Below are 22,388 nucleotides of genomic sequence, written 5' to 3'. Positions count from 1 at the left end.
TTCATGGCTGTCCTCTGTCCGTGAAACCATTTAATTGATCTTTCTGAATGTTATGTTCTCCCTATCCAAATCCATCTTAAAAATTTGTTTCATCCACAAAGCTATTATATCTAGTCAGTCAGTTGAATTATAGCTCATCAAATAATAATCAAGTAATCTATGGTGCAGGCAGCCCTTGCCTTCCATTCTTAGGCCCTGCTCCAGCTGAGCACTTAATCACATGTTTAATAACTACTGCTTAGCTGTGCTAGAGCAGGTTCTAGTGCAATAATAGCATCCCACATGCTCTAGTCCCTCTTTTGAGTTATATGGTCCTCCTTACGTCTATTTAACATAGTGAGGGCCAATCTTTTTGACAAGCATGCTACAAGTTAAGCCCTGCGCCCTCTCCAAGTGCCACTCCAGTCCCCTTCCCCTGCCTGACCTGCTGTTCTGTTCTCTGCTCCCTTTTTGCTCTGATTTTTGCTCCCTGCCCTACCTGCCACCACGCTGCTTACCCCTTTCCTGATCTGCTGCGTGCCATGCAGAGGCCACCTGTGCCACTTCTGGCATATGTGTTAGAGGTTGGCTACCCCGATTGTAACGGTTCTTTTCACTTTTTCTTTCATGGAATTTAACACCCTATTTCCTGTGGTCTCTGCTGCTGCGAGCAAAACACCATGCACCGAGATGGTTGAAAAGTGTAATCTCCTGTGGCACAAAGGATGTAGTACAATAATGATGCATTTTCCAGCAGTTGTCTGCTACTGTGTACTGAAGTTCAAATGTAAAGAAGGAACAGATTAAAGAACAAGGAAATCTCATTTAAGTGGCTTTATTATTAATTGGTGTTGCTAGATGTATTACATTGGCAGAGCCCAATATGTGTGTTCAGTCCTAGGTTCCTGAATTATAAAAAGGTGACTCTTCCTCCCTCCAACCCCCATGCCTCTTCCTTTCTGGAATTAACCCACAGCTGAGATATAACAAAGTTCCTTTTTGGTATTGAGAAGTACAGTGTGTGATCTCTTTCTAGGTGGGGTTTACTTTCTGCCTTGCATTCATGGTAGTGCTTTAAAGCAGTCCTCAGAAGTAACAAGGCTCTTCTGTTCTGTTCCTGCAGATGTGAACAGGATTAAAAGGAGCATTATCCATGTACCAGAAAAGAATGCAGCATATTAAATTCATATGTTAGGCATAAGGATTTTAGAGCTTATATTCCTAAGAAGTTTGCATTCTTAATTGAGAGATTCAGTGATTTGTTAGAAGTCTGCATTGCATTTATGTATGTGGCTTCACCATCATCTCTTCTTATTTTACCAACAGGCTTGCTTCACACACCAGATACAAACAGAGCAATGTCCTACGTTTTTGTAAACGATTCTTCCCAAACCAATGTGCCCCTGCTGCAGGCTTGTATTGATGGAGACTTTAACTATTCCAAGCGGCTGTTAGAAAGTGGCTTTGACCCAAATATTCGTGACAGTCGTGGCCGAACTGGGCTCCACCTTGCAGCAGCCAGAGGAAATGTAGACATCTGTCAGCTGTTGCACAAATTTGGTGCTGACCTCTTGGCCACTGATTATCAGGGTAACACAGCCCTTCATCTGTGTGGGCATGTGGACACCATTCAATTCCTAGTTTCTAATGGACTCAAAATTGACATTTGGTAAGTTTGCTGTCACATTTTTTCAGAGCCCAGATCTTTCTTGCTAGTATATTAATGCCTTCTCTCCAAATTATTTAGTACAAACTTGGTGCCTGATATAACTGCTGTAGTATTATATTCTGTGCAGTTGTTTTTGGGAGGTTTTAAAATGTCAGCTGTAAATAAAAACTGGACAAGAACAATAAAACAGGCCCACTTTTGTTGTGATCATATGCATTGTGAAAGACAAATACAAGCAACAGCTCTTGGATAGGTTTTGCACAGGCGTTGCTTCTCATTAACTGATGGCTGGTTTGGCCAGCCAGGTAGGTTGGGGGTGTGTGGCACCACACAACAATTTCACATTGACTGCTATTTATTTATTTTAGAATTTTATGTACCCTGGTCCTGATGCTTTAATTTTTCTACTGTAAAGAACAAAGGAAATACAGCAAATATGTGCCCTAGTTTTTTCGCCATACTCTTTGGTAGACAGTGTTGCTGTTCAGGGCTTGCACCCTCCCTCAATGCCTGTGATTCAGTCCTCCTTTTAAATATTGTATATTGTTTCTTAGCTTCTAGCAGCTGTCAGATACCAGTGCTTTAACACAGGCACTTAGAGAACTAACTAGCTAGCTGTTTTATTAAATACAGTTAGAATTAACCAGGGCTATTTTGTTTTTCTGCACTTACATCCCAGTAGAGGAAAAATGGCAGACATTAGTAAATGCCCCTTGGGACTTTTGTTCATGCTTGTCTAATGTAGCTCCTGTGATCTCGTAGCAGAATATTGGCCAGCCAGGATCATTGCCTGTTTTTATTGCAAACATCTGTTTGCTGACCATTCTTAATCCAAAGATAACAAAAGTAATCCACCTCTGTATTTTTTTAAGATAGTGGTAGCAGGATCCACCCATCCTGTGTTTCATTTATTGCCTAATGTCATGAGACCAATCTGTAATTAGGAGCTCTGACGAGCTTAATTCTCAATAGTAATCATGCAATATCTCTTGCATTATATTAGCAACCATCAAGGTGCAACACCACTTGTTCTGGCAAAACGAAGAGGCGTAAATAAAGATGTCATTCGATTGCTGGAGTCTTTGGAGGAGCAAGAAGTGAAAGGTTTTAACAGAGGCACTCACTCTAAACTGGAAACTATGCAGACTGCTGAAAGTGAAAGGTATTTACAATGCAGGAAGATATTTGCTAGAAAAACTATTGGCACAACTATAAAATATTTGTGGTAGATCTGTTTTTCAGATTGCTGTCTAAGTTGGCTGGTTTGTTTGTTCCTTGGAGCAGACAAGGTTAATTTGGCCTCTGGCTTCGGATCTGTCAAAAAGAATGCCTTTCATAATATTTAGATTTCTTTTTAATATAATTTTGGCATTTCCAGTGGAAGAAGCTAAATTTCACATTACAGTGCTCATTGTTCCATTTTACTTGTGAAATTCACTGCACCTGGTCATAAACAGTCCCAAAGGAATAAGCTTCCAGGTTGTGGTTAAAAGGGGCTGGGAGTGGAGGCTGGGAACTCACCCAGAAGTTTCTAACGTCAAGTGCAAAATAATGAAGAGTTGTTTTCTAGAAGCCTGTAGGGATCCTGAACCATAGTTCTCAAGGATAAGAATGGATTCTTTGCTTTTAATCTCTGACAGGTTTATTTTGCAACTTAATGGTTATACTTAAAATAACTTTTGTTGCCCTTGATTATTTTACTGCTTATTTTTGTTACTAAATCATCCAGCTAATCTGTTCATTCCACAAATTTGATTAGTCTTATACTTTCCTAGGTAGGTAACTAAAGCCTCACCTGTTCCCTCCTCTGTCGACAAAGCTCCACCCATGTGAAATCTAACACTTTTTACAAGGAAGTTATGAGTTGCTAGTATAAAAATATAGTAATGTGGTACACTGAAAATCTGTGGGGAAAGTAAAATAATGTTTAATAACTAGTTAATGAAGTCAACTGGACTTGAAGAGCTCAGGGTGTTGACTATAAAAGAGTCTAGGAATTTTTTTGTTCTTTACACCTTCTTGACTTAATCTGGAAGCAAGGAGAAAAACGTTCAGGGAAGTGTTCCAGATTTTACTGGGTGGACACTGTTCAGAAAAGAATATTAAGAATAAGCTTACACAAAATGAGAGGAGAAGTGAGCAGCAAAGGAAACTAGCCTGTGGACACTTGCTATACAGTGAGCTGGTGCTGAGTCATTCCTCTTTATTGGGCCCCTGTCCCAAAATTAGTCTCAGATGCTATTGATGGAATCTCTCCAAAGATCAGATGTACAGTTTGCAGCATGGTTAAAGTTTCACAACCAGAATGGAGGCAGGGAAATGCTGTTGCTTTATAACAGTGATTCTCTACCAGGGTGTCACAAAATTCTTTTAAGGATGCTTCAGGGTACTGTGCAATACTAGCACAGTTAGGTATGCAAACACCTATACAGGATTCACAAGATAAGTCCAGAGGTTTCAAATACAAACACATAATGTCAAAACATGATCACCCTGTGCAGTCTTTCTGAGTTCTTTGCATCAAAATTGCCATATTATTTTTTCATAGTTAAAAAATGAGTGGTAAGTGAAGACCTAGCATTTTTCAGAGAGTGCCTTGAGTCTGAAACGGTTGAAATCCACTCTTTTAAAGATTGACATCATGGTTTGGGGTATTAGCAGAATTTGCAGGTATTACTAGGTATTACCTGATGGGGTCACAATGTGAACACTTCTGCTATGGCCCCTATAGTAGCGTTTTTAAAGCCAGAGAAAGATGCATCTGACCCAAAGAGCTTTAGACCTACCTCTCTGCTATGTTACATGTACAAATTGTACAAATGACTAATACTGAACTGACTTGACCCATACGTCACTCTGGAAAATCAAAAACAAGCCAGCTGCTCAGTCTAACTCAACATACTGAGGATGGTTTTGAAAGAGGCCAGATCACTGAGGTAGGGCAGACTGAGGTGCTCTGGGTCAGTATACAAGGGGGTCGGGGGAGAAAGGGACCTAACAGTGGGGGTCTTCTACAGGCCACCTAAGCAGGGGGAAGAGCCGGACTGGGAATTCTGTGGTCAGCTCATGGAGGCAGTCAAGTCAAGGGACGTCATCATGGGTGACCTTATCCATACATCTGCTGGAAAGAGCAGTCAGCCAGGTCTGACCGCTTATGTAGGTTCCTAGCCAAATTACAGGACCTCCATCTAACCCAGGAGGTGCACAGTCCCACCAGGGGAAATGCCTTGTTGGACCAGTCCTGGCCACGGGTGACGACCTGGTGAGGGGACTGCGGGTGCTCGACCACCTGGGCGATAGCAATCATCGCGTACTGGAATTCACCATCCAGCGCAGGGTGTCAAAGGCCTGCAGCAAGGCAGCAGCCCTGGACTTCAGGAGGGCAGATTTCAATGAGGTAAGGAGACTAGTCAGGGAGGCACTGAGGTCCCAGAGGGGAGGGGAGTTGGGAGTCCAAGAGGAGTGGTCATTCCTTAAGGAGATGATCCTCCAAGCCCAAAAGGTGACAATCCCCATGCGGATCAAAGGGGGCAAGAGCGCTCAAAAGCCCCCATGGCTTACCAAAAGCATCCAGGAAGTCACAAAACCAAAAAGGAGGAGTACACCCAATTGAAAGGAGGGGCCATCACCAAGGAGGGTTATATCTCCATTGCTCGAGATTATAGGGGGTTGTTAGGAAGGCTAAGGCAGACATGGAACTGGGACTAGCGATCCAGATCAAGGATAACAAGAAGTCCTTTTTTAAATACATAGCGGGTAAAAAAAAGGTACCAAGTAACGTGGGGCCTCTGCAGGACATGCTTGGTAATCTGGTGGTAGCAGCAGGCAACAAAGCTAATCTCTTTAACAGTTTCTTTTCTTCCATTTTTCTGAGCAGGGACAGGGACATACCCCCCACTGGGATTCTGGACAGACCCAGGGGAGGTGCAGCCAGGCCCAGGGTCAGTAAGGACCTAGTCAGGGAACTTCTGGAGGGACTGGACGTGTTGAAATCAGCAGGTCCCGATGACCTCCGCCGTAGAGAGCTGAGGGAATTGGCAGAGGTCATTGCGGGACCCCTGGCATGGCTTTACGAGCGCTCATGGTGCTCTGGTGAGGTGCCAGAGGACTGAAAAAGGGCCAGTGTCTTAGTCCTTGGGCTCCCACTGTTCAATATCTTCATCAGCGACTTGGACGAGGGGGTGAAAAGCACCTTGTTCAAATTCGCAGATGACACTAAGATGTGGGGAGAAGTGGGCACGCTAGAAGAGAGGGACAGGCTGCAACTAGATCTGGACAGGTTACAGAGGTATTCAGATAAGAATAGGATGGGTTCAATACAGACAAGCGCAAGGTATTGCACCTGGGGAGGAACAACCAGCACCATACCTACAGGCTGGGGAACTCCCTTCTTGTCAGCACAGAGGCAGAAAAGGATCTTGGAGTCACTATTGATTCCAAGATGAACATGGGCCGCCAATGTGGGGGCGCAGTCAGGAAGGCCAACCGCCCCTTGTCATGCATCCACAGATTCATCTCGAGCAGGTCCAAGGAGGTGATCCTCCTCCTCTATGCGACATTGGTCAGGCCGCAGTTGGAGTACTGCATCCAGTTCTGGGCGCCGCACTTCAGGAGGGATGTGGACAGCATCGAGAGGGTCCAGAGGAGGGCCACTCATATGATCGGGGGCAACAGGGTAGGCCGTATGAGGAGAAACTACAGGACCTGAACCTGTTCAGCCTGCACAAAAGAGGACTGAGACGGGATCTGGTGGCTGCCTACAAACTTGCCCAGGGGGACCAGCAGGCAGTGGGAGAGTCCCTGTTCCCCCGAGCACTACCAGGAGTAACAAGGAATAATGACCATAAGCTGACTGAGAGTAGATTCAGGCTAGACATCAGTAGGCACTACTTCGCAGTCAGGACAGCTAGGATCTGGAACCAACTTTCTAGGGAAGTGGTGCTCACCCCTACCTTGGGGATCTTCAGAAGGAGGCTAGACAATCACCTAGCCGGGGTCGTTTGACCCCATCATCCTTTCCTGCCCATGGCAGGGGGTCGGACTTGATGACCTGCTTAGGTCCCTTTCGACCCTACCAACTATGAAACTGGAGCTGTGTTCATTGATCTAACAGCCACCTATGATATAGTTAGCCACCAATGACTTCTACAAGACCCTGGAAATGACAAAAGATCTACACCGTACATGAACTCTACTCAAAAACGGACTTTATTTGTCAAACTGGATGGGAAGCAAAGCAGATGGACGTGACATATTAATGGCCTCCCTCAAGGAAGCAGACTTGCACCGCTATTATATAACATGTATATGAATGACCAGCAAATCAATTTGGAAACAAAAGGTTTAATCTGTGTAGACGACCTATGCATAACACCCCAAAACGCTATCTCTGGCCATGTTCAAAAATCTGTAAGCAAGATACTTGTTGGCCTAACTTCATACTACATTGAGCCAACCCAGCGATGCCTGCCATCTGAAAAACCATGAGGTCAACCACCAGCTCAACGTTACGTGGCCCAGGACCCCACTTTCCCACTGTCCAAATCCAGTTTACCTTGGAGTCACCCTCAGTCGAACAAAGAATGCATCATGAAGACAAAAGCAAAGGTGAGCATGTGTAGCAGCATTCTGTATAAGCTCACCAACTCAAAAGGGCTTATAGCCCTTTAACCACCTGAAACACTGCTCTCTGCTGAGTATGCATGCCCTGTATGCATATATTAACCACCTTGACCCCATTCTGAATGGTCACTTCCGATACATCACAGAATATCTGAAGCCTACTAGGCTAAACAGTTTGTACCTGTAGGCTGGCATCACTTCACCTGACATCAAAAGAGCACTGGCCAGCAGGGTAGAACAATCAAATCAAACAGAAGATGTGAGACACCTTCTGTACTACCACAGACTATGCAACACCCGCTGCTTTGCCTACTACTTGGAGGCAGGTGTACAATGAAAACAAAGTACAATAAATGAGCACAAGCATGTGTAACAAAGTAGTCAGATGTGGTGTAAGACACAAAAAGAGGACAACAGACTGACATCTTGTCACCAAGAAACCCTTTTATTTCCTTGTATGAGACTTAAAGCTGATAAAGGTACCAGAAGTACTTGCAACCCTCATCTGTATTAGGTAATCCATCTGCAGACACTGCACTTCCCATATAGTGAAAGACTGAGGTTGTCATTAGTGATCACCGAGGCTAGTGCACTCAGTTGAGGCCAGTTATATATACCCTCAGTCTTTTCCTCACTGATTTGTAAGTCCTAGGCTGAGAAGGCCCTCTCTATGGCAGTAACTATTTATTGTACCTCAGCTTGACTTGTAAATTCAGCATCATCAGTCTACAGAAACTCATCAATTACTACACTGTGCTAGCTTGGAATGTAATTAGCCTGCTAGCTAATCTGTACCATACTCTGAAGTCAGGGGATGGGATATGGTCAAATGTATTATGGAGGATGAATGTAAGGTAGAGAGTGAAGAGGACATAAGCCAGTGTGCAGCCCTGTCTAACACCAGTTGTGATGTCAAAGAGAAGAGGTTTGTAGACCACCAGTGAAGATGCACACTGGCATCCCCTTGTGAAGACAACAGACAGCTACAAGGTTTATCCTAGCAAGTATTGACATTGTCCTACAATCTTGTTCAAGGGACATAGTCAAACACTTCACTAAGTCTATGAATGGCATGTAGAACTACATGTTGCCCTTTGCATTTTTCCAGCAGCTGCCACCATTATAAATATCACATCAATTTTTGATATGCCGGGGCAGAAACTACCAGATAAAGACAGAGTTGATTCAAAATTATATGGACTACAGTCGTACCAACAGCAGTAAAACGGATGATCCCTTGGCAGTTATGGCAAATGACCCTGCATTTACAAGGCTTTTTCCTGAAGTTTTTGATGTTTTGTGTGGGATATCCCTAGCTTGCCACATTTAACTAGCAACTAATGCAGCCAAGGTAGTAGTGAGGGGCCACCTTTCATATGGATTTCACTGGGTATAACATCTTCCTTCAGGATTTTGTGACAACAACTGGGTGACTTCTTTTTCCACTTCGAGAGGTGGATCTATAGTGAGTTGGTTGTTGAGTGCTGAGCGTCTCTGTTCAGGAGATGTTGATCAGCATCTCTGGTTTGACTTACCAAGGTTGTGAAGTACTCCTCCCATCTTACCAGTACAGCTTCTAGCTCCATGAAGTGTTATTTACTGCAAAACAGATGGACTTTGTCTGCCGAGCAGTTCAGTTTCAAAGAGGCCTCTGAAGTCATGCTGGGTATGATGCATCTCTGTCGCCTCTGCATGTTCTAACCACCATCTATTTTGCACTCTTAAATTCTCTGGCAGTGAAAGGAGAAGGCATCAATTGAAAGTGACAGAAGAAGAGAAAGTTTTAGTCATAAAGCCACCGATATGAGGCAGCTCTGAAAAAGGCAAATACCTTGCCTGATTAAGATATGGAATGCATTTTCAGCAGCGATAAGGAAAGGATTCATGCTATTGTAAAAGACACTAAGAAGACTGCTTCAGGAATATTGCGCAGTGTTCTGGTCATCCATATTCAGGAAACGTATTCAAACTGGAACAGATGCAGAGAAAAGGGTTACTAGGATGATCAGAGGAATGGAGAGTGTCTTACAAGAAGAAGCTAAAAGAGTTTGGCATGTTTAGTCGAGCAAAATGAAGTGTCAGATGGGATGTGATATGCTTTTTCTAAATACGTGAGAGGAATAAACCATCAAAGAAGGAAAAGATAGCTAGCTATTTAAGTTAAAAACAATGTTGGCACAAGGACAAATGGGTTTAAATTGCCCATTAAGAAATACAGGCTAAAATTTGAAGGAAAAAAAATCTAACATCTAACAGTGATGTTGTAGCCACAGTGGTACAGAAATTATGCAGGAGGCAAGGATTTCTTTGATATCTTTTATTGGACTAACTGTGTAGTTGGTATAGAGTTAGACAAGCTTTCAAATGGAAGACATTCTTCATCGGGTCATCTCGAAGCCTAGTCTAACTTTATCTCAGCTACATAATTGGAGCTGAAACATTTATGAAGGGTTGAATTTGATGTGGTAGCCTGTAACAGCTGAGGACTAGATATGATGCAGGAGGTTGTTTTATATTTACTTGTTTTGTTTTATATTCTTTTACATTTTAAAATGGTCTAATATAGTACCATGTCATCACCAGAGATGAGAAATCTTGTTGGAAGATTAGAATCCATGTATTTGCTTTAGAAAGTATAGGACCTTGACTATAACTGAGAGTGAACTTGGCTAGCCTTTCTCTCAACTTAGACAATGAAAAATGTGAAAATTGAACAAGTAGAATAAATGACGAAATGTTAAATTGGTTTTTTAAAGTATCTTCCACACTTACATAGGAGGTGCATGCAGTGATGCACTGGATCCAAAGATTGGTCTTTTTAATCTAGTGAGCATGAATGGCTGGGACCAAATGCCTCATAAGACAGGTGCAAGAAACCTTATAGTAGGCAAATATGGTATAACTTTTCCTCCAAAATAGGTGTCCCCTAATTCCTAATAGAGATCAATTTAAAACCTAGAGCACAGTTGATGGACTTTAATATTTAACATTATTTTACAAAAATATTAGTGTTAACTTAGAATATCCAGGGTTCATTCTTATCCAAATAAATATACAGCCTTTCATTGAGTCTTGCCAAATTTTTAGGATCTCAAATATTTTGTGACACAGTTTTCACCCCTTCTGCCTAAGTGCTTTCGAAGCCATTGGGAGTTTTACCATTAATTTTAATAGGGACAGGATTCAGCTATAATTTTTGATCTGAAAGTGTCCCTTTCAGCTTGTAACTTAATTTAACTTATCTTCTCTTCGATAATGCTATCTTGTTTGATTTGTAGCTTGCTTTCTGGAAATGCAGATGTACAAACAGCATATTCCCCAACTTGTTTGTGAACTACTATAAAATGTCTGAAACACCTTTCTTTAAGATAACGCTGAATAATAATCATCATCATAATGATAATAATGATTACTAAAGATGCAGATAAAAGAAAAAGCAAGAGAATCCATTTGATGTGTGTGGTTTTAACAGTAAAATGGTCATCTCTAATGGGGTTGGTTTTTCTGGTTTCTCTAGTTTCACTTCTACCTTCTGAAATTATTTTTTGATTCTAGGGATGGTCTGTGCAGCATTCCCACTTTTGTTCCCCGTCTCTCACCATGCATGAAGCCAAAGAAGGATACTTGGTGTTCCCTATAGAGATAGTGAGCTTTGCTCTTAAACTGACAGGAGCGGCTTCTAGGAAGCAATGCAAAAGTCTTCATTCCCTTTTTGGCTAAATTTACTGTCCCCTTCTCACTGAACAGAGTTGCTTTTGCCAAGGGAAGTGGACACAACTAGATTCCCAGCTAAGATTTTCTCTCTTTTTCTTTACCCCTAAGTGATGCATCGCATTGTGCTGTCACTGGGCAGAGAGTATATTTTAGGGTAGAGAATCTTACATTTTCATTTGCTCTCGTGACATGTCACTGTAACTGCACAATGAGTTAAGACCATCATTCTATCAAAATATTAAAGTTTTTTGTTAAAAGAAGGGAAAAAAGCATCTGGGATTTGTCACAAATTCTTCCAAAATAGTTTGCATTCAGGCACAAGTTGCCATATCAGGGTTGCTTTTAATTTGATTTCAATGGAAAATAACACAGATGGTTTCTTGAGACCAGTGAGAACTCTTTTTTTACTATGAACAGATGACCTCTTTATTTAGATTGTACTGGACCTTTATTTAACCTCTGTAGTAGTTAGATATTAACTAGTTGGTGCTTAATTAGTAAGAGATTCTGTTTTACACCAACAGTTATCTTTTAATAAACTCTTTGTTTTGTTTGGGAAATCATAAGAAGTGGTAGAAATTTGCCCATAATTCCTGCAGTTTTGGGCAAACCAAAATAGCTTTACAGTCAAGTAAATACTTAAAAACCAAAAAAGACAAGCTGCTTACTGGAAATATCTGAAATTTTCTGACGCACTGTAATACTTCAGTAGACTAGTGGAACTTAACGTAATTATGATTCAGTAGTTGTACTTCATGATAAGTAAAATGCCACATGAATAATACTACGGTGATCAGAGGTTTAATTTTGGACAAGGGTTTACAGATTAATCTTTCTGCTAGTGACACATTCCTGTTTGATTTATTCACATCAAAAGGTCTAAATGGATCATGTTAACTTGCAAATTATGCTTTTTCTGAAACATTTTTTTCACATTATTACAAGAAACACCTAAGATTATTGTAACTGAAAAAGATTGGGAGAAATTCTGTTCCCCCTCTGTTTGCTTTGTGCCCTGACATGACTTAGGTGCATGGTCAGTTTCATTGCTTTCCCCTCTGTGTGCAATCTGATCCCTGATCCTGCAAGCATACATGTATGTAATATTGCTCATGTGAGAAGTTGTGGAAGTTTTCAAATTGGTCGGGATGCGCACATGTCTAGGAATTTGGTGTCAGGCCATGAGTCAATTCTCCTGTTGTTTACATGATTCTTTCATATAGCCATAGACCAAAGACGAACATGTTTCTAACTTTTATTACACTTATAAAACCACAAGAAGTGGCAGAGGAACACAAGGGAAAATAGCATCTGAAATTACTTGTAATTAACTTCTTCAGACTGACTTGATTTTAAGCTGATTGTTTCCCTTTTAATAATTTCTATATTAAATGATAACTAGATTTTTCAGGTCCCAAATTTATAGTTCTGACAAGAGAAATTCATAGGATGGAGCAGCTCCCAGATTGCTGGTGACATGCTTACGTTTCAGTGGTATGCTTTGTATTCTTGTAGCACAGCATAGCAATGTTAACTGTTTCCAAAACAGAGGTGGGCAAACTACAGCCCACAGGCCTGATCTGGCCCACCAGGTCATTTTGTCTGGCCTGCAGGGCCCCTCCAAACAAAAATTATTATTGGCCCATGGCTGCACCTCTGAAAGGCAGCCAGAGGAGGGCTTTCAGAGATTATGCACCATCGGACCTGGCAGGCTCTGTGCCTCAACCTCTGTGGGGCTCCTGCACTCCAGCTAGGAGGCCCATGTGGAGGAACTGAGCACGATGGCATGTGAGTGGGGCGGGGAGCTCCTGCCTACAGGAGGTGGGGGTAGGGTTGTGGGTGGATGTGGGGCCCCCACCACATTTCCCCCCTCCCACATTCCCCGCCCCCCATGGCATACCGCCCTTGCTGCCAGCAGCAGCAGCAGGCAGGCCCTAAGGGTGCTCATGGCCCGTGGCAGGCAGAGCTCCCAGTGGTGCGCAGCTCCACCTGTGTCCCAGGAGCAACGCCTGATCCAGCCCAGTGCCGTGTGCCTCCAGGCCAGACCAGGCTGGCTCCATACCAGTATGTGGGGCTCCTGGCACTGTAGGTGGGAGCCATGTGTCAACAGGCCAGGCTGGCTCTGTGCCTCCATGTGAGGTTTTAGTACTCCAGCAGGGAGCCACACGTGGTGGCACGGAGCCAGCCCAGCCCAATGGGACATGACTCCCTATGGCTCCATATTTATGTGCCATGAGACCGGGCTGCATCTGAGCCACCACTTGTGGTTCCCCACTGGAGTGCTGGAAGCCCCATGTGGAGGCATAGAGCCACCCCAACCCAGGTGATGGCACGTGGCTTTCACCTCCAGTGCCGGGAGCCCCACATGCTAGTGTGGAGCTAGCTCAGTCTGGTTTGAAGGCACGCGCCAGTGCCATGAGCACCCTGAGGGCCCACCTCCTGCTGCTGGGGGCGGGGGGGCATGTGGCAGGGCCCCCACCCACATCCTGCCCACAGACCCTTCACAAATCCCACCACCCCACACACACACCACATACCTACCCCTCCACAAACTCCACACACCCCCACAAGCCCCATACACACACACACCACCCCAACCACAGCCCGCACACTCAATATACAAGAGTAAGACTTTATTTTGAACTATTATACAATCACCTCTATATACACTATTTAAACACACACAAATCAGGACAAAAAAAGTTTTTGAAATAAAATGTGTTGTCGCAGATGTTTGATTTTAGTGTATGATTTGGGTTTTTTCTGGTTCCAAGACGGCAGTTCCCCTCTCCCTCCCACCCCCCAGGAGGCAGAAGTCCAGTGGCAAAGGTCAGGGGTTGAGGTGGCACTTCCAGTCCCAAAGTGGTGGTCAGGGGATGGGGCTCTTGTCAAGGGGCAGGGCTACCCTTGCGGCCCTTGACAGCTCACTAAAGTTGTTAAGCAGCCTTCCAACCGAAATAATTGCCCATTCCTGTTCCAAGAGAAGATCTCAGTTTCTAAACTTTATGTCAGGATAAATATTTTCTCTGAAATGTTTGTGCCTAGAAAGTTGTAGCTGTGAAAGAGGCCTTGTAACTATGTAGTTCAGTTAAATTAAATTCATCTTTTTGCAAAATTCAGAACGTTCAGTACCCAAAATGCATTGACTACAGTTTTCTTTTATAATCGAAAGGGGTTACTTCTAAATGACAATTCACTGTTTGTATTGATACACACAGCTATACTTAAATTATGCTTCATTAAATTTGTTACGGTTTAGGCAGTAGGACTCACATGAACACATTTTCAAAAGGCTGTATTTGATCTGTACAAATTCATAGCCACACAAACCCTTCATTTGTACAGATCAAATACCACTCTGTTTATGCATATCAAAGATTATTGGAAAGTTGGTTTCAAAGACTTTGCTTGCTGACTGTTGTGTTTTGGTTTTGAGGTGGGAGAGTGGAAGGAGTCCTTTTCTTATTTTTCTTGCCTTTAGATCACTGAGGCAGTATTGTAAACCTGAAAGTGTGTTTGCTTCTGTATTTAGAATATTTTAGTTGAGCTGAAAAGATTACTAGCCTACTTAAAGATGTATTTTTTTACTTGATATATCTATACTTTTCATTCTTCACAGCGCAATGGAAAGCCACTCCCTCCTTAATCCGAACCTGCAGCAAGGTGAAGGGGTTCTTTCCAGCTTCCGCACAACATGGCAAGAGTTTGTGGAGGACCTGGGCTTCTGGAGAGTGCTGCTCCTCATCATTGTTATTGCCCTTCTGTCTCTTGGAATTGCATACTATGTTAGTGGGGTACTTCCTTTTGTAGAAAATCAGCCTGAACTGGTCCACTAAAACCACTGTAAAAGATGCAGTGGGTTCTTTTTCTCTGAGGTCTTATCTTTCTTGTGAGCCTCTTATAATTCTCTTCTCAGTGCAAGCAGTGGCAGCTGTATATACTGTTTGCCTTTTCTGTGTACTGTTAACCCTTTTAGAAAAATGAATTCATTTAAGCTAACACCACAAAAATGCTAAAACATTCCCAAGCTACCTCTTAACCTGTTTTTGACTTTTAAGCAAGAAGTCAATAGTAATCTCTGTAGTGATTATAAAAGGCCCTTCATAAATGAAAAGCAAATCTCTGAGTCTGAAAAATACAGGACCGTATCATCTTAATTTAATTTTTTTTTAATCTGTTGACTTTTCCTGTTTTTTTCAGTTAAACTAAAAATATTGTTCAAAAAGTCTACCCACATTAAATTGAACTAATACATAATCACTAATACATAATTTGACATATATGTAGCACTATACAGTAGGTGCATGGTTTCCTAACGCACTCAGTGTTTTCATGTTTCTGTTTTTATGAATAACATAGAAATTATATTTCAAAGAAATAAGAAGCATTTCAAATTACAAAATCTCTCTTAACTTTCTTTGACATATTTGGATCCCTTTTATGATAATGTCTTTTCCAGATTAGTTTGGGAGTTGTTAGCATCTATTTGGAAATAAATCATGTAAAGCGAAGCTATTCATAGTGCTTTTGGAAGAAAATCTCTTATCACTAGACTTTAAAAAATGCACCTTTTCATTTGAAATATCTTTAAGGAAGCATTTTCTTTGTAAAGGTAGATGAAAAGTGATCTAAACATGTTCTACATATGGACTTCTGTAGTGTTATCTTTGTGAAACATGGCTTTATGCCAGGTAGTGTGGTATTCACAAAAATGAATATGTTTATTTCATTTGCAGTATTGTGGGAGGGCTTGATTGGGACTTTTTTTTTTTTTTTTACTGTCAGATGTTTTCAGGAGGTACTTAATACCTGGCAGAGAATTTTCAGCATTATGTGTTGCAGTATATGCATTAAAAACCTCCATGTGCTTTGCTCCAGCAGTGAGGACTTTTTGTGTTAATGACCAAAAGATGTAAATCTGATTATTTAGTACTCTTTTATGGAAACTAAGTCAATAATATTCATTAAAACTGAAACTTTTTAAAGAGTACCAGCTCATTCTCAGTTTAAGTGTCATTTAAATACCTAACACCCTTAGAATAGGATTTTCAAAGGCACTTCAGTAAATTTTGCAGACTGTAATAAAACAACGAAAGTTGTTGTTTTTCATTTTTACTAAAACAATATATAATTATTACTAGCTGAGCTTCACAAGACGCTACTAATCTTCACAATAAGATTTGTAGAATTAGAAATGACAATTGATGGCTATAACTGAATCTCTGCATTCTGCTAACATGTATTTGTTTTCTTGGTTGTTCGTGAATATTGGCTGAGGAGGCTTCTTATCTCTGCTGCATTGTGGTCTTTGCTGATGCATCCATTCTAAATTGCTTCTGAGAAATTCATAGTCTTATTTTGCAGTTTAAAGCAATGAAACAGCATTTTCTCTGATAGCACAAATGCAGCAAAGTGTCCAAAAACAACAAAATTAACTTCTTTCCTAAACAGTTACATTTTCTGTATATGTGTTTGTGAATAGAAAAACATAAGCTAATATATATATAAATTGCATTCAGTCCTGTAGGTAAGTACATTTCTATTATGAAACCTCCATATCTTATATTAAATAATGACATTTTCCATTATAAACTTTCATTGTAATTTGTAATTGTTTCTGAGTATGGATGAATGCTACAAATAAACTAGTATGACTAAACAAACTTTTATTTTATTAATATTTCAAGAGAGGACATGAAGAGGCTGCTTCATTTCAGCACCTCGGTGTAATTTTTTTCTCTTGTGCCCATGACATCAAATCAAAGAGTATATCAGAAATAGGCTTTTTTTCCACTCAGAAATTGCAGCATGAGGGTTATGATGCATATTTAGAAGGATACCCACTTTAGTGTTTCTTAATTTAACAAGTAAGGAGGTCCAATAATTTATTTTTTGGCTGGCATGTTGTATCTTCTCATTGCTGGAGTGTTTTAGTCACTCATCTCTCTGTTATCTAAGTCTATGGATTAATATGAAGCAGCTTTCATACTATAGGAATCCAGAGCACTTCTTGTGCTTCCAAATGAATTAAATATCAAAGTGCAGCTTTTCTAGGAAAGGATACAATCAGGAAAACATCTGGCAAAGTCGAGATGGGGAGGGGAAGGGAAGGGAAGTATTGTCTGAGTGCACCAAAACAATCATCTTCCTCTGTATGACATTCAGAAAGGACCTCAGGCATCCTCACTAAGCCTCCACATGGTAAACCACATAGAATTCAAGCTTTCTCCTTTGAATGGATGTGTGGCTAAGTTTAACTTATTCCAATTTAAACCTGTTGTTCTGGGAACCTTAGACATTTCTTATTTCTTGCTTAGACCATAGATCACTTTGAATGACACATGCCCATGCATGGATTTAGGATTTTTTAAAAGGGGTGTGCAGGTGGTGTGATACGTCAGCGCATATAATGACACATATTTTGCCAGTTAAAGATAATTTAGAAACTTTACCAATATGCCAGGGGCCTAGCGCTACATTATTCAGTTTAAGATCAAAGCAAAATAGACATAATAACGTTATTGGAATATGCCCTAATTTGCTAGATTATATATTAAATTTAAAAATCACAAAACCTAGGCCAAAAATGGTCACAGTAGTAAAAAGATAGTGTTTCATTAGTCCTGTAATCATTACAGTTAAAATTAATGTTTTTAGCTAGAGCTAAAAGCTCTGCAGGGCTGTGAAATCAAAGAGAGACTTTACCAGGAATGGCTGAGAGACAGCAAAATCACAGGAGAAAGTTTGGATAGTGGGATACCAAGACCATTAAAAAGGAGAGGGGGTTGTTAACATTTACAAGGAGGCATTAGCAGAAAACAGGTAAATGATAATGAACCATGAAGTCAGTTGATTCATTGCTGCCTGAACAGAAATGCTGCTGCCACTTCCAGGCCAGTGGTTTTAAAGTTTGGGTAGAACAGGAATTGAAGGGGATACAACTGCACCTTCGCCTGCCTGCGTCCCCCTCTCCCCCAATTCCGCCCCTGCATACGTTTCATTTGGATTTGTTACAGTGATACCTGGAAAAGCTGACTGGGATTTGGGACAAGTTTTGCAACAAACTGTAGCTAGAGAGACAGTACCTTGAAGTTCTTCCAGTATAGACAGAGGAAAAAGCAGAAGTGGAAACAGATGCACAGAGAAGTGCAGAGATTTGCCATTGTCACTTATGTGGAAACTTGTTCCTCAAGGGTTTCTCTGATGAAGCCAGTCTGTGGTTCTGGAGGCTTGCATTATGTTTTGTAAGAGGAAATCATTGCATCGCTCTCCTGGAGTGCATATGCCTTCTGCACTCTGGGGTGCGTTGCCAGGGAATGTCCACACAAGGGAGGGAGCTTGGTCTAGTTTTTTAGGCACAGGGCCGAACTTAGAAGATACAGATGCTGTTTCTGACTCTGCTTCTGACTGATAGTTGGATTTGGTGTAACTTGAGCTTTTGATACATGCTGGTATCACTGAGGCACTTCATAGTACTACAGAAATAAAGCACTATGGGGGACTGCCCCCTGAATCAAGCACTGCTAATTTGCCTCAGAGGCACACTGCTCAGCCAGTGGCTGATAGGGTCTTTTTTGCCCTATCCCCCAGTTGGCTCATGTGCCCTACCCACAAGACCCCAGGGGACCCTGTCAGTGAGCTGTGTCACTGGCAGCCTGTCCCCTCCCCACCATAGGTGGTGAAGAGGGAGGTGGAGGGAACAGCTTTCTCAGGGACAGCCAGTGTAGCAGGAGGATCAGCACAAGCTGGTGTCCTTGGGCATTGGTGGTTGAGGCAGCAGTTTCTCCAGGGACCGACCCCATAGGAGCACAGCAGGGCTTTGTAACAGCTTGCCACAACTGTGCGAGCTATCAGGGAGGCAGCCGATCTCCCATCCTCCCCTTGGAGGAGGGGTGGGGAGGGCAGAGCAGAGGACTGTAGGGCACCGAGGGTCCAAAAGACCTCCCTGTAATGCTACATGTCCAGACATCCACTGTCTAGAACACAGCACCACAGAGAAGATCCTCTTTGGAAGAGGAAAACTTTTGCGACAAATCTGCCACTTTTTGCAGTGCTACAGATGACTTGCATGCATGGGCACTTGCTTGTTGTAGCTCTTACAGCATGCTAGTACTGCCACAAGTGTAATGCATGTCCAATGCCACAATTAACCTTGCTTTGACTATTTCCCTTCTTTATTTCCATCTGGGAATGTTTACCTGCCAAGGTTGTTTTAGATGAGCTGTTTAGCATCCAAAATTTTTTTTTTTAGATGACTGGGCCTAAGGAAGTTTAAATTTGGTAGAAATTTACCTGGAATTAAGTATTTTAGATTAATACCAGAAAGCAGAGAATGCATCTAAAGAAATCTCTGCAGCTCCCAACAAATGTACAAGTGTTAACATTGTATCTTGCCCTGTTCAAATGTTTTATTTATATTTAAAATTAATGTTACAGTTGACAACAGTGACATGCATTTTAGAGGCAGTGACCAGGTCTGAAGCCTAAGCAAAACTGACATTCTCTTAATTGGAAAAATGACATAACTTCTTATCTCTGTAGCCAAGGGCCATCTCTGTAGGCATGTGGGCTTTGTTAGGGACCTAAATAAGCCTTTAACGCAGGTTGGAATTAGATCCAACCATGGGCTGCATGTGGCTTTTAAGAGGTCAAGCTGTGGCCCCTGTGCTCCCCATCCTTCTTGTAGTTTTCAGTTGCCCCACCCCAAAGTCTGGGCAGCACAGCCTGGCCGGGGGTGCCTGTGGCTGGAGGACTCCAGGGACCCTAGGTACTCTGTGTGGCATGGGAGTGCTGGCATGGTACAGCAAGAGGAACACCTGCCCCACGTGGCAGGGGGAGAGCACACAGTGTGGGGGACAGGGCCCCTGGCACAGTGCAGGTGGTGGGGAGGGGAGGCCCTTGCTGTGATCCACACAGTGAGTACAACATGGTGTGCAGCCCATGCAGTGAGTGGCCAGGGGGCCTGTGGAGCCCAGCCATTCAGAATTGGACAGCTATATCAGAAGATTAAACAACCTTTATGGTTTTTGCTTTTTCTCTTTGTGTATTCCCTCTTGGTTTTACTTTGACATTAATCCTTACAGATTAGCCACCCAGAATGTGCTTCTTAAAAATTCTTATGTGATCCAGAATGCTACCGAGAGATTAGCTATGGTGCAGGTTGTTCAAACGCTTTTGATCTTTGTCATAATACTGGCTCCCTAGAAAACTTGAATTTCCTTACGCTTCATCATACTCTGGTGGTTCCAAATCATATGCTGTTTGAGGCCTAATGTTATGAAACTCCTCACCCAATGCCATTAAAGCTAATTCAGTGTTTCTGCTTACAAGCAAGTATGATGTGCCTTCTGTGTGTTGGTGCTAAACTTGTTGCTGCTTCTTTTTTTTTGTACAGACCCTTATAAGAAAAATAGTTTATAACTGTATAGTCATAAAGAACAAATGCATTTAATTATAAAATTGTTGCCTGTAGCAAGGAAATGGGATACTCTCAGGTTGTTAAATCCAAGATACAGAAACTAGAGAATAAGACTACAGAAAAATTCAGTTTGACAGTGCTCTTCAGTCACTTCATTGCTCTGCTATTTGTGCAAATTGGCAGTAAACATTTTTAAATGTGTATCTAGCTTAGGTATTTATGCCGTGTCCATCCCCAAACTCACTAAGCATTAAGTAAGAGGGTTTTTAGGAAGAAGGCACTGACCATGCTAATATATGGTTCATTTGCAAAAAACAGGTAGAAACAGTTCTTTCTTTCCAATCAAGATAGCACATCCACTAATAGGCATGACCAGGCAGGAGAATTACAAAACATTAATGCAAAGGGATCAGAAATCTGAGCCACTGTAAGTAATGGGTGACAAACTGTGGTTCTTTAAAATTATCCTCTGCTGCAGTAGGGCCCAACTTTATTAGCAGAAGTGCCACAAATCAAGCCCCATGCCCTCCCTGAGTGCCACGCTTATCCCCTTCACCTGCCTGATCTGCTGCCTTGCCTTCTGCCTTATCTGCCACTGTGCTGCCTCTCCTCACCCCAGTCTGCCACGTGCCCTACAGAGAGGCTGCCCATGCCACTTGTGACTAGTGTATTGCAGGTTGACCACCTCTGGCTCTACTGGGTCAGGAAAAGTGAGGAGGCCTCTGAAAAGGAAACTATAGATCGAGGTATAAAGTTTAAAGAGAAGACAGCACATAAACAGGATGAGTGAGGATAGGAGAATGAAGAGGGAGGGAGAAGAGGCTTTTTATGAATCACTGCCTATGGGCCAGTCCAATGCTTGTAAGAAGTGCTCCAGTTGTCCTGTGGAATCCATCCTAACATCGTACCATGATTGACTTTCCTGGCCCCAGCCCTGCAACCTGAGCTATCCCATCGCTGCTTTCAGTGTTCAGAGTGCTTCCATTTCAGATGAGAGAACTTTGTATTTGGGTGCCTGAGCCCCCACGGCTGTTTCAGTGTGGAAGTCTTACTGTCCCCTGTTGCCCCAACATACCTCAGCACATGAGCTATCAAAAGTTTTACTGCACGTGAACGGTAGCTCCTTTTAGAACTTTCAAATATTTCTGCTATTTTAAATGATCTTTATCTAGATCTCAGAAGGCAGGAGTCCAGATGAAGGATCAAATGCATGTAAAAATGTCTCCCTCTTCTCTGCCAAAAAATAAGGTCAAATTGTGTTCCCTTCTCTGCAAAACAAAATGAAAATCATAGTTAATTTTGTTTTAAATTGTAGAATATGAATTCTCCTTTGTGCCAGAGGGTCTTGTTGGTGCTGGATTTATGACCCAGATACCTTGTTCCAGGCGGACCCGAAATTCTCAGACCGACCATGACCTTTCCATTCAATAATAGACAAATTTTATTGGTACATGGTGATAGCAGATAAGAATAATGCAAACAATTCTATATCTACCAGTCCCAGGGTTCATGGAGTCAAGATATGTCTGGCCAGTACATAAGCTCCACTCAGGTTCTCTCTTGAATGTCAGATGTCAGCAGCCTGGAGGTTGGAAGCTGAGGCCCAACCCCTACTCCCCACAGTGGAGTGGGTGAGACTGGCTGGTAATATGTTCTCTGTCCATTGTAGCCTTGGGTTCCCCCCTTGAGGACCCTTTGCTGCTCTGAATTTCTTCCTTTTGTATTCTTTCTCTCTCCTGATGACTCTCTCTGTGGGCATCACTGATTGGTCTTCCTGTGGTTGTCATACTGTCCACATTCTACCCTGTCAACAAATGCCTTTGTTTCACAAACCCATCACATACACACATCCTAATTTGGGCTTTTCTGGTGTCCTCCTAATTTGGTCCATCTACCAAAACAAGAAATCCCGAGGGCTCTGCACTTGGGCACTGTGACCTGGCGCCAGTACTTCAGAGTCCCTTATCTCATGTTATGGAACAGTGG

The 22,388-nt window shown here is 42.2% G+C and overlaps 1 protein-coding gene across 3 annotated transcripts in view; it reads left to right on the top strand.

The window, feature by feature from the left end:
• Positions 1-16,643, top strand: part of ANKRD46 (ankyrin repeat domain 46) — a 44,087-nt gene extending 27,444 nt beyond the window's left edge. For all 3 annotated transcript variants that reach the window (XM_019528013.1, XM_019528012.1, XM_019528011.1), the window contains 3 exons: positions 1,306-1,648; positions 2,652-2,810; positions 14,604-16,643. In XM_019528013.1, coding sequence (XP_019383558.1) covers positions 1,338-1,648; positions 2,652-2,810; positions 14,604-14,820 — 687 coding nt within the window. In that variant the 5' untranslated portion in view covers positions 1,306-1,337 and the 3' untranslated portion in view covers positions 14,821-16,643. The remainder of the gene's footprint in view (positions 1-1,305; positions 1,649-2,651; positions 2,811-14,603) is intronic.
• Positions 16,644-22,388: the final 5,745 nt, after the last annotated feature.

Source organism: Gavialis gangeticus, unplaced genomic scaffold, assembly GCF_001723915.1.
Source record: "Gavialis gangeticus isolate Ggan-Ray unplaced genomic scaffold, GavGan_comp1, whole genome shotgun sequence".
In the NCBI taxonomy this organism is placed as follows: domain Eukaryota; kingdom Metazoa; phylum Chordata; order Crocodylia; family Gavialidae; genus Gavialis; species Gavialis gangeticus.
This window is presented reverse-complemented; position numbering and strand designations above follow the sequence as displayed.